The sequence below is a fragment of the Cebus imitator genome, unplaced genomic scaffold (assembly GCF_001604975.1).
Source record: "Cebus imitator isolate Cc_AM_T3 unplaced genomic scaffold, Cebus_imitator-1.0 Scaffold112, whole genome shotgun sequence".
NCBI classification, from domain to species: domain Eukaryota; kingdom Metazoa; phylum Chordata; class Mammalia; order Primates; family Cebidae; genus Cebus; species Cebus imitator.
Window position 1 is genome coordinate 3,074,740 of NW_016107427.1, and position 11,375 is coordinate 3,086,114.

The window sequence follows — 11,375 nt, forward strand, 5'->3', positions numbered from 1 at the left end:
CATTCATACACATTCATACATATGTACATGTATACATACATATATACACGTATACATATACATGTATACATATATACACACGTATATGTGTATGAATGTGTATGAATCTCTGCCAAATGCATTGTCTCCAGGTAAATATGAGTGGGCCACCCTAATCTAAGTTATGAGGTCCACAGTTTTGATTTGTGGCCCCAAAGCTCCCTTTTTCCTCCAGGGGGTGAAAAGTCCCCTCTACTTTGTCTTGTATTCCTCTCTCTAAGAGAAAAATCTGCAACCTTTAATGTACTTTAACTTTGTGGTTTATGTAACTATTACATTTGGTATAAATGAATTTAACTAGGGTTTTATACATTTCAGTTTTTGTCTTATTAAATCTCACCTTTTGAGGGAATTTCCGGTACCTGGTGCTGACGGTTGGAGAGGCCAGGAAGCCCCACATCACTCTAGTGGTACACACAGGGTGAATCCTTGAGGGTGTTTGTGTTGTCAGAGGGGCTGCATCGGGAGGGCCATTCCCTGCACTTCCCTTGTGAAGAGAGCCATGGCAGAGACTTGCCCAGCTCCAGGTGGTCTCAGATGTTGCTGGTGGCAGAGTAGGAAACTCTCCCTAGCCTCCATCTTCTTGTTAGACTGGCACTGGCTTGCGGTGGCAGGGCGTGAATAGGACTCCCAGCCTTCACATTTCCTTTTGCCCCTGCTCCCATCTTTCCTACCTGGGCTTAGGTTTTAGGTTTTCTTTCCTTGTTTAGCTTCACAGCTGTATATTTTATATTTACAGGCACCTTTGGGAATATTCTTATGAGGACTTAAGGATATGTTTATATAGGATGAGTTTTTCTAAAGTACTGCTTTTTCACAAATCCTGATGTCCAAGTGCCTTTTGTTTTGCATCTGCCTCTGGCAGATGTCTTTTTTTTTTTTTTATAATGGAGTGAACCATTTGGAGGAGGCAGTCCCCTGTCTTAGAAATGTTGTTGCTCTCTGGGTAAAAGAAAAATGTTGTTGCTCATAGGGTAAACTGCTATGTGAGGTTGTTACTTTGTTCAGAAATCTCTGTTGGTGCTGGTTCTGGGTATAGTCACTTGGGACTTGAGATATTTCATGTAGTTACTTAAAGCAGATGAATTCAGATCTGTGGGTCTATCAACCATAATATAGTAGAATGTTCTTTCCTCAGATATTTCTCAAGTATTTTTGCCTTTCAAGTTTCTTTTGTAGATATGGATTATGGCTCTCAGGACTAGCTTTCATTTACAACTATTTTCTATAATTATATTTGCGTTTCTTTAGTAAATCTTGGTGAAAGAGGAAATATAATAAAGATAGTTCAAGGCTGAATGCTGTTATTTATTTTTCTGATTTTGTTTTGCTTTCAGGAGAAACTGGCTGTTCGACAGCAGTTGAATGAAGCGAAGCAGCAACTCCTGCAGCAGGCAGAGTATTGTACAGAAATGGGAGCAGCAGCCTGTACCCTCTTGTGGGGCGTCTCCAGCAGTGAGGAAGTCGTCAAGGCCATTTTGGGAGGAGTAAGTATGGTCAGCAGGCTCTCTAGATGTTGTTGATTAATGCTTGTGTAACTTAGAGCATTAAGGCATTTAAAGACTAAGCCCATCTTTCTTTTTTTTTTTTTGAGATGAAGTCTTGCTCTGTTGCCCAGGCTGGTGTGCAGCGGTGTGATCTTGGCTCACTGCATCTTCCACCTCCTGGGTTCAAGTAATTCTCCTGCCTCAGCCTCCTGAGTAGCTGGGATTACAGGTGTGTGCTACCATGCCTGGTTAATTTTTGTATTTTTTAGTAGAGATGGGGTTTCACCATGTTGGTCAGGCTGGTCATGAACTCCTGACCTCGTGATCTGCCTGCCTTGGCCTCCCAAAGTGCTGGGATTACAGGCATGACTAAGTCCATATCTTTCTTTCAATTTTCTTTTGTTCATTCATCAGCTAGTTATTGAATACCAATTTTATATGGTTCATTGTAACCTACCTTAGAGTGAATGAAATCGGATCCCTTCTCTCCAGGAGCCCTTGTGGTATATGTGGATATGTTACCACTTTAATATTAATATTTTACATGTGTATGAGTTTAACAAGATCAAAAGTGCTTTTATATATTATCTCATGGTTAATGTAGTATTTGTTGAATATTGTATGTTATCTAACAGATATACATGTATGTAGATGTATATATGCGTTTATACATTCACATACACATAGATGCAGTTGACCCTTGAACAATGTGGAGGTTAGGGGTGCTGACCCCTGCATGGTTGAAAAGCCACGTAGAACTTTTGACTCTCCCTACTGTTGACTGGAAGCCTTACTGATAACTTAAATAGTTGGTTAACATGTTTTTTATATGTTAGATCATCATAAAGGTCTTCATTCTCATCATCTTCAAGCTGAGTAGGCTGAAGAGCAGGAGGAAGAGGAGTGGTTGGCCGTGCTGTCTGAGGAGTGGTAAAGGTAGGGGAGGTGGAAGGGGATGCTGGAGAGGCAGACACACTTGGTGTAACTTTTACTGAAGAATATTCTTGTGTAAGTGTACTTGCACAGTTCAAACCCTTGTTCAAGGTTCAACCGTGTGTGTGTGTATGTGTGTACATGTGTGCACATACAAGTGTGCATGCATGTGGGTATTTATCAGGGAACTTCACAGAAAATGATAAATTTGAAATGGGCCTTGATGAACAAGTAGAAATGGCAGAAAACAGCTGAGTTTGTTTTAGGACAGTGAGTAGGTCAGTTGACACAGTGGAGAGTTAATGTAAGAAAGTAGTGGGGAGATAAAGCTTAAAGGTAGGTTGGAATGTGATTTTGGGACCTTGAATACCAGGTTGATGATTTCTCCTGTAGGTGGTAGGACTAGGTTTTCTCTAAGGGTTTTCCAGTAAAAGAGTGATAGAGTAAGAGCAGAATTCTAGGAAGATTCACCTGACAGTGAGTGAGGGTGAATTGAGGTGGAGTTGTGGCACCTTGGGTCTAGACAGGATGACTGATGAGGTGGTCATTCCAGCTGGTCTGGCTGGAGTGAGCTCGGCCCTCAGCAGGGGAGATGGGAAAGAAGGAACATGTGTGAGATCCAGGGCAGTGGAGGCAGATGTGATGGCAAGGTGGAGTGAGCACCTGGAGGGGACAAGAGGGGCCAAAAAAGACTGGTGTTTGACTGTGGGAGGATGGTGTGATCACGACTGGAAATGAGAGTGAAGAGGGGGATGTGTGTCAGGAAACCAGTGGTAAATTACTTACGGGTGATAGAAATAACAGTTGTGTTTGACTTTAGGTAGAAAGACTAAATGTGTTTTAAAAAGTTGATTGAGCTTTATTAGGTTTAATTTACATACTATAAAATTGTAAATGTACAATTTAGTGTTTTTTTTTTTTTTTTTTTTTTTGAGACGGAGTTTCGCTCTTGTTACCCAGGCTGGAGTGCAATGGCGCGATCTCGGCTCACCGCAACCTCCGCCTCCCGGGTTCAGGCAATTCTCCTGCCCCAGCCTCCTAATTTAGTGTTTTTTAGCAGATTTCTAGAGTTGTGTTAACCATCACCACAACCCAGTTTTAGATTATTTTTTATCATCCTTGAAGTTTTCTTGTATCATTTGTAAATGCAAATTTTTCTATTTTTTAAACTATGTTAAAATGTGCATTTGTTTTAAAATTCTTCTTCAGAACCCTAGCACCCCAAAGAAAGTAACTGAAGGGTTCAAACTTGGAAATGCTTTTTGCCAAGTAATGAAGATTTAACCTACCAGAGGAGCCAGTATTCTTCTCTTTCACGTGTTTCCATTAAGATTTTTTTTTTTTTAAAGTCATGCTAAAGGTTTGAACACCTCTGGTTTAATGCCCAGAGCAAATAGACAGCATGTTTTTCTAGTATATTTTACTTACATTTTTTCAGCGAATTCTTCTCATTTACCTTCATGATTGTGTACATTTGTCCTATTTCATAATATGCATATGAAGAGTCCACCAATCTTCAGGGTAGTTTTTCCTGCTCCTGCATGACTCAAGCTGCTTTCTGTGCTCTTTTAATGGGAACTTTTAATGAGGGAATACATTTTACGATATTCTATGATTAAAACTAGAATCTTCTATATCCTGCGCTTTAAAATGTTTTCACACTAGTGTCTGTAAAAGATATGACACTATGCTTTCCAAACTTTCAGGATAAAGCTTTGAAGTTTTTCAGCATCACTGGTCAAACAATGGAGAGTTTTGTGAAGTCACTGGATGGTGATGTCAAGGAGCTTAATTCAGATGAAAATCAGTTTGTTTTTGCTCTGGCTGGAATTGTAACAAGTAAGTGCAAGTATACCTTGGAGATACTGCATGTTTGGTTCCAGACTACTGCAATAAAGCAAATATCGCAACAGCAAATGAGTCACATGAAGCTCTTGGTTTCCCAGTGCATATGCAAATTGTGTTTACACTATACTGTAGTCTGTTATATGTACAATATATATATATGTACAATATATATGTACAATATATATGTCTGAAAAACAATGTACAAACTTTAATTAGAAAATACTTTGTTGCTAAAAATCCTAATGAACTCTGAGCCTTCACCAAGTTACAATTTTTTGCTGGTAGAGGGTCTTGCCTTGATATTGATGGCCGCTGACTGATCAGGATGGTAGTTACTGAAGGTCTGGGTGGCTGTGGCAATTTCTTAAAATGAGGCAACCATGAAGTTTGCCACATCTGTTAACTCTCCTTTTATGTAAGATTTCTCTGTACCATGTGATGCTGTTTGATAACATTTTTTCCATAGTAAAACATCTCTCAGAATTGGAGTCAGGCCTCTCAAACCCTGCTGCTGCTTTGTCAACTAAGTTTATGTAATATTCTGAATCCTTTGTTCTTATTTCAACAACGTCTTAGCATCTTCACCCAGAATAGATTCCATCTCAGGAAATCACTTTCTTTGCTCTTCCATGAGAAGGAACTCATCCATTGTTTCTACCATGTCTGTAGTTACTTACTCTATTGAAGTCATGAACTCTTCAAGGTCATCCATGAGGATTGACATCAATTTCTTCCAAACTCCTGTTAATGTTGTTTTATTGCTCTCCTCCCTTGCATCATGAATATTCTTAATGGCATCCAGAATGGTGAACCCTTTTTAGAAGGTTTTCAGTTTACTTTACCCAGGTCTATCAGAGGAATCACTGTCTGTAGCAGCTGTAGCCTTATGAAATGTAGTTCTTAAAAAAAAGTAGAACTCAAAAGTTGAAATTTCTTTTTGATGTATGAGCTGAAGAATAGATCTTATATTAGCAGGCATGGAGTCAACATTACTCTCCTTGTATATCTCCATCATGGCTCTGGATTGACCAGGTGCATTGTCAATGAACAGTAGTATTTTCAAAGAAATCTTTTATTCTGAGCAGTAGGTCTCAACAGTGGGCTTAAAAATATTCAGTAAACCATGCTGTAAATAGATGTGCTGTTACCTAGGCTTTGTTTTTCTATTTCTAGAGCACAGGCAACAGTATATTTAGCATAATTCTTAAGGGCTCTAGGATTTTCAGAATGGGAAATGAACATTGGCTTTAAATGAGCTTTGGCTTCAATTAAAGTCACCAGCACCATTAGCCCCTAACAAGAGAGTCAGCCTGTCTTGATGTTTTGAAGCCAGACCTTGACTTTTCTCTAGCAGTGAAAGTCCTAGATGGCGCTTTCTTCCAATAGAAAGCTGTTTTGTCTATGTTGAAAATCTCTTGTTTAGTGTAACCACCTCCAACAATTATCTTAGCTAGATCTTCTGGATAACTTGCTGCAGCTTCCCCATCAGCACTTGCTGCTGTATTTTGTACTTTTATACTATAGAGACAAGTTCTTTCCTTAAACCTCATGAAGCAACCTGTATGAGCTTCCAGCTTTTCTTCTGCAGCTTCCTCAACCCTGTCAGTCTTCATAGAATTGAAGAGCATTTTTTCTGGCTGATTTTTGATCTTCATCTAGAATACTTGGGCTTTCTCCATATCAGCAGTAAGGCTGTTTTGCTTTCTTACCATTCATGTGTTCACTGGAGTAGCACTTCTAATTTCTATCAAGAACTTTGTGTTTGCAGTCATAACTTGGCTGTTTGGTGCAAGAGGTCTAATTTGCAGCAGGTCTCAGCTTTGGCCATGCCTTCCTCACTAAGCTTAATCATTTCTAGCTTTTGATTTCAGACGTGCAACTCTTCCTTTTGCTTGAACATTTAGAGGTCATTGTAGGGTAATTAATTGGCCTAATTTCAATATTGTTGTGTCTCAGGGAATAGCAAGGCCCTAGGAGAGGGAGAGAGATGGGAATGGTCAATCATTGGAACAGTCAGAAGATAAGTAACATGCACTGATCAAATTTGCTGTCTTATATGGGTGTGGTTCATGGTGCCCCAACACAATTACAGTGGTCACATCAAAAATCACTCATCACAGATGACCATAACAGATGTAATAATAATGAAAAAATTGGAAGTACTGCAAGAATTACCAAAATGTGACACAGAGATGTGGAGTAAGCACATACTGTTGGAAAAATGGTGCCAACAAATTTGCTCAATGCAGGGTTGCCACCTTCCTTCAATTTGTAAAAAACAAAACAAAACAAAACAAAAAACCAGTATCTGCAAAGCACATTAAATCGAAAGTGATAAAATGAAGTGTGCTTATGATTCTTTTCAACTGTAGTGACTGTTGTAGAGACTGGTGTTACAGTCAGGGTTCAGTGTGTGTAAACATCTCTCTGGAGTGTTTTCAGACAGCAATGCTAGGCTGTACCCTGGAGAACCTGATTCCATAGATCTGGGATAGGTACCAGGTGTGTTTATTTTTGAAAATCACCCCAGGTGATTCTGATAAGTATCAGTTATTGAGAATGAATGATATAAAGGAAACAGAAGAGTTTTCATGTTCTGTGTAGTTATGTACCTTGACAGGGAAAAAAACAACTAAGTTTAGCTCCTTTTACTGAGAATCATAATTTTACTGTCTAGCTAGCTAAACTAAAAGCCTTAAGCTAAGGTTAAACTGAGCTGTTTGCTATCGTTTTAGTATAATTATATAATTCCAAAAACCTAAATTGTCTCTTCAGTAAAATTCTCCTAAAAGGTAATAAAGTAAAGCTTTCCCTGGGTGTTACGATAAAATTCCATATCAAAACTGTCATAAGGGATAAAGTCCAGGGACTAAGTAATTTCTTAGTATAGAGGCCAGGCATGGTGGTGCATGCCTGTAATCCCAGCATTTTGGGCGGCCAAGGTAGGTGGATGACTTGAAGTCAGGAGTTCGAGACCAGCCTGGCCAACATGGGGAAACCCTGTCTCTACTAAAAATACAAAAAAAAATTAGCCAGGTGTGGTGATGCGCACCTGTAATCCCAGCTATTTGGGAGGCTGAGGCAGGAGAATTGATTGAACCTGGGAGGCAGAGGTTGCAGTGAGCCAAGATTGCGCCATTTCACTCCAGCCTGGGTGACAGAGCAAGACTCCATCCCCTACCCCCCCAAAAATTACTTAATATAGAAAGAGGTGGAATGTGGCTAGACAGAGTGGCTCATGCCTATAATCCCAGCACTTTGGGAGGCTGAGGCTGTGGATTGCCTGAGGTCAGGAGCTCAAGACCAGCCTGGCCAACATAGTGAAACCCTGTCTCTACTAAAAATAGAAAAAAGTAGCTGAGTGTGGTGGTGGGCACCTGTAATCCTACTTACCTGGGAGGTTGCAGTGAGCCAAGATTGTGCCATTGCACTCCAACCTGGGCAACAAGAGTGAAACTCTGTCTAAAAAAAAAAGAAAAAGAGGTGGAATGTACTAGTGAGTATTGAGCTCTTTGTTCTGAAGTCAGTGAAATGGTTCAATCAATACATTGCTGTGACTTAGCCTTGAACAACGAGATTCAGAAAGTGTGACCAAGTATAGAGTTTATTTGTGCACAGAGCTTGACAATGGCCACTCAGAAACACCACCTCCAAACCAGTGGGGTCAGTGTTCCAAAGTGAAGAATTATATACGCAGAGACAGAGAAGTTCCAGCAGGATCCCAACAATTTCCATACAAGACCAGTGTGGATGCCACAGTGATTTGCCTGTTTACAGATTGCTACATTCCCAGGAGGGTTATCTGAGGAAGTCTTATCTCCAGCACAGCTTGGTCTTAATTATTTACAGGAAAGAAAGGCAGAATTTGCAGCCGCAGAGCCACATTCCTCTTAATGCTTGGGATAATTTAAAGTGCCAACAGCTTTAAGTTTTCATTATTTAATTTCAGACTGTTATTTTTTTTTACATTGATCTTTAATCTCTTCTGTATTATTATTATTATCCCATGCTGCTCTTAGGCAAATTCTCTGCTATTAAAGAGAGAGAAAATTTTATTTTCCTCATGGCATTATCCTTCTTTTATTGAAATCCTAATGGGACAGGTCCTGTGTAGACATTTTTTTCTTAATCTCTTAAAACTTGGTGATACTTGTTGTGGGTGGATGCTGAGATTGTGGTGTTTTCTGGCTGCTCCTTACTCCGCCCAGTGCTTTGTCCAGTGCGGGGCAGAAGTCTGCACGTTCATCATGGCACCTACAGTTGTAGCAGGCTTGCATTGCTCTCCCTTTTAAAACATTGTTTGAAGGTTGTCTTTTAACAGATGGCATTTGCAAATTTGATGATTTCTGTTTTCTTCTCCTTGCAAGTGACCCCAGAGGTGTCTGATCTATGCGATTTGTCATTTTGCTGGTTGTGAATTTGAGCTGCCTGAATTGCTGGCTGGCAGGCTGGTGAGGCAGTGGGCTAGTGAGTGAAGCTACCCTGTCGCCCAGCATTCAAGCTCAGTGTGGCTTTGTTTTCCTGTGCTGGTGGTGGTTTACGTAGGAACTCTTACGAAGAGTTGAATAGTGGGCCCTTATATATGCACATTAATGAATTCGACTGGGAAGAATGTTTTATTAAAGTGCTGATTTGCAGAGGCACTGGGGCTTATGTGTCTCAAATACCAAGACTATTCTGTGGTATAGATAACAGAGACCATGGGTGAGCTGTCAAATGGATCCTTTTCCTTCTAAAACAAATGTTCTTTTAAAAATTTTATATAAATTCATTCTTTTTTTTTTAACCTTTTTGCAGTTCTGTAAGTTTTGACGAAGGTATACAGCTGCTTATCCACCACAATTAGGTTGTGGAACTCCTATTCCTTCCTCCAGATCTCCTTCACTCCATCCTTCTGTAATCCAGTTCTCCACTTATCACCAGCCTAAGGCAACCACTGATTTTGTGATTTGTTAAATATTTTAGCTAGATTTTTTTTCTTTCTTTTTTTCTTTTTGCTGCGTTATATGGTGTCCAGCATATGCCCCAGATGAGCAAGTTCTTGCTTCATGTATCTGCTTTCAGGCTGCTGCCTTTTCTCATTTTTCATATTGGTTGGCTGATGTCCAGCCTTAGCTCTCTAATGTGTTCAAGAAAAGCTGTGATTTTGGTGAATTATCTACCTCTCTGCCCCCAAAAAGAATAGGGTAGCTGTTATCAGTTTTCTGTACCCTAAGCTAAAGCTGGGAACCAGGAATTTATTTAAACATTGAAATGGTTAAATTTCTATCTTTGATGATAGGTTAGCATAGTGCCGAGGAGTCTGGGCCCAGCAAATCTACTTTCCGGGATGTCAGTTCTTTGGACATCTGCAAGGTTGGAATAGTAGCATCTGCTCTAATTACTTTACATTTTATGAACTTTCTACTGAACTGTGATAAATGATAGCACATTGATAAGAAATGTGATTGTTTCCAATAACTTGGATAAGAGGGCAAATGAAAAGCATAAAAGAGATGTAAATCTTCACAGTCCTGTGAAGATTGACTTGCTTAACCTGTCAGCGAAAACTTTTCTAAATGCTTTTTCTGCTTTTCAGTGATTTGAAAATCATGATTGTACTCCTTGTCTCTGGTTTATGCATTTGAATAATCTTAGATAATAATTGCAGCATCAGAATTATTTTTCGATTATTGATAATTTGGGGGCAGGACTGGATGCAGCTTAGTCTTCCAGGGACGTTCCCAGTTGCACAAAGTTACCAGCAGAGCACCTTTCTGCCAGTGACCGTGGCTGCTCTTGACCTGCCGACCCCTCCTTCTCCACACACTGACACCAACACATGGAGGCAGTGTGGTGTGCAGAAAAGGCCAGGTGGGGCTGAGGCCCTGTGTCCATTGCTGCTTCTGCCACTGACTAACCCTGTATTCTTGCATATATGACCTTCGGTTTTGTCTTCTGAGAAGAGTCTGTCACTAGACGACACTTACAGTATCCCAGTCGTAGAACTATGTGACTCTGCATGTGGAAGAATAAGGTGCCAGTTTTGAGCTTTGACTTATCGGTCTTCTGGTGTCAGAGAGTCTAAGTCAGCAGTGAAGGGTCAACAAACAGGCATTTGGGTTGTTTGGGCAGTTATGGATAATGCTGATTGATATGAGCATTCATATGGAAGTTTATGTGTGATGTATGTTTCAGTTCTTCTGGGTATCTATGTCGGATAGATGTTTGTTTTAGTTCTTCTGGTATCTACCTTGGACAGATGTATGTTTCGGTTCTTCTGGGTATCTACCACAGGGTGGAATAGCAGGGTGTGGTAACTCTGTTATAGCTTTTTGAGGAACTGCCAGACAGGTTTCTGCAGTGACGGTATCATTTTATGTGCTAGTAGCTGCCTTTTCCCATGTCTTCAGAACAGCCCATCTTTTTCTAGCTGTGTGGGAGTCCTTGTTTTTGCTGGGTGGTTCTTTGAGCACCCATTTGTTTCTCATGCACCTTGCACTCTAAAAGAGATCATTAGCGCTGTCCTGGTTCCCCCATTGTGGTTGAACCTCCTGAAAGGTGAGGTTGGTTTGGAGACAGTTGATTTACAATTTGAGCACTGATCAACATGATTTTTTTCTTTTTTTTCTGAATCATCTGTCAGGATAATAGCTGAACAGAAACTTTTAAGACTCTAGGCAACAGGTAGCAAACAAATATAATTTGAGGCACTATAAGAAGGAGGACTGCTCTGGAACCTTGACGCAGGTGACTTCATCACCAGTCTGGCATTGACTTTGCACTTTTAAGATAAGACCCTCTCGGTCGGCCGCAGTGGCTCAAGCCTGTAATGCCAGCATGCTGGGAGGCTGAGGTGGGCGGATCATGAGGTCAGGAGTTTGAGACCAGGCTGACTAACATGGTGAAACCCCATCTCTACTAAAAACACAAAAATTAGCTGGGCGTGGCACATGCCTATAATCCCAGCTACTCAGGAGGCTAAGTCAGGAGAATTGCTTGAACCCAGGAGGTGAAGGTTGCAGTAAGCTGAGATTGCACCACTGCACTCCAGCCTGGGCAACAAGAGTGAGACTTTGTCTCAAAAAA

At 40.5% G+C, this 11,375-nt stretch overlaps 1 protein-coding gene across 2 annotated transcripts in view; it reads left to right on the plus strand.

The window, feature by feature from the left end:
- LOC108311204 (heat shock transcription factor 2 binding protein) overlaps positions 1-11,375 on the plus strand; it is a 110,164-nt gene that overhangs the window by 21,299 nt on the left and 77,490 nt on the right. For both annotated transcript variants that reach the window (XM_017538551.2, XM_017538552.2), the window contains 2 exons: positions 1,377-1,526; positions 4,166-4,298. In XM_017538551.2, the coding sequence (XP_017394040.1) occupies positions 1,377-1,526; positions 4,166-4,298 (283 nt within the window). The remainder of the gene's footprint in view (positions 1-1,376; positions 1,527-4,165; positions 4,299-11,375) is intronic.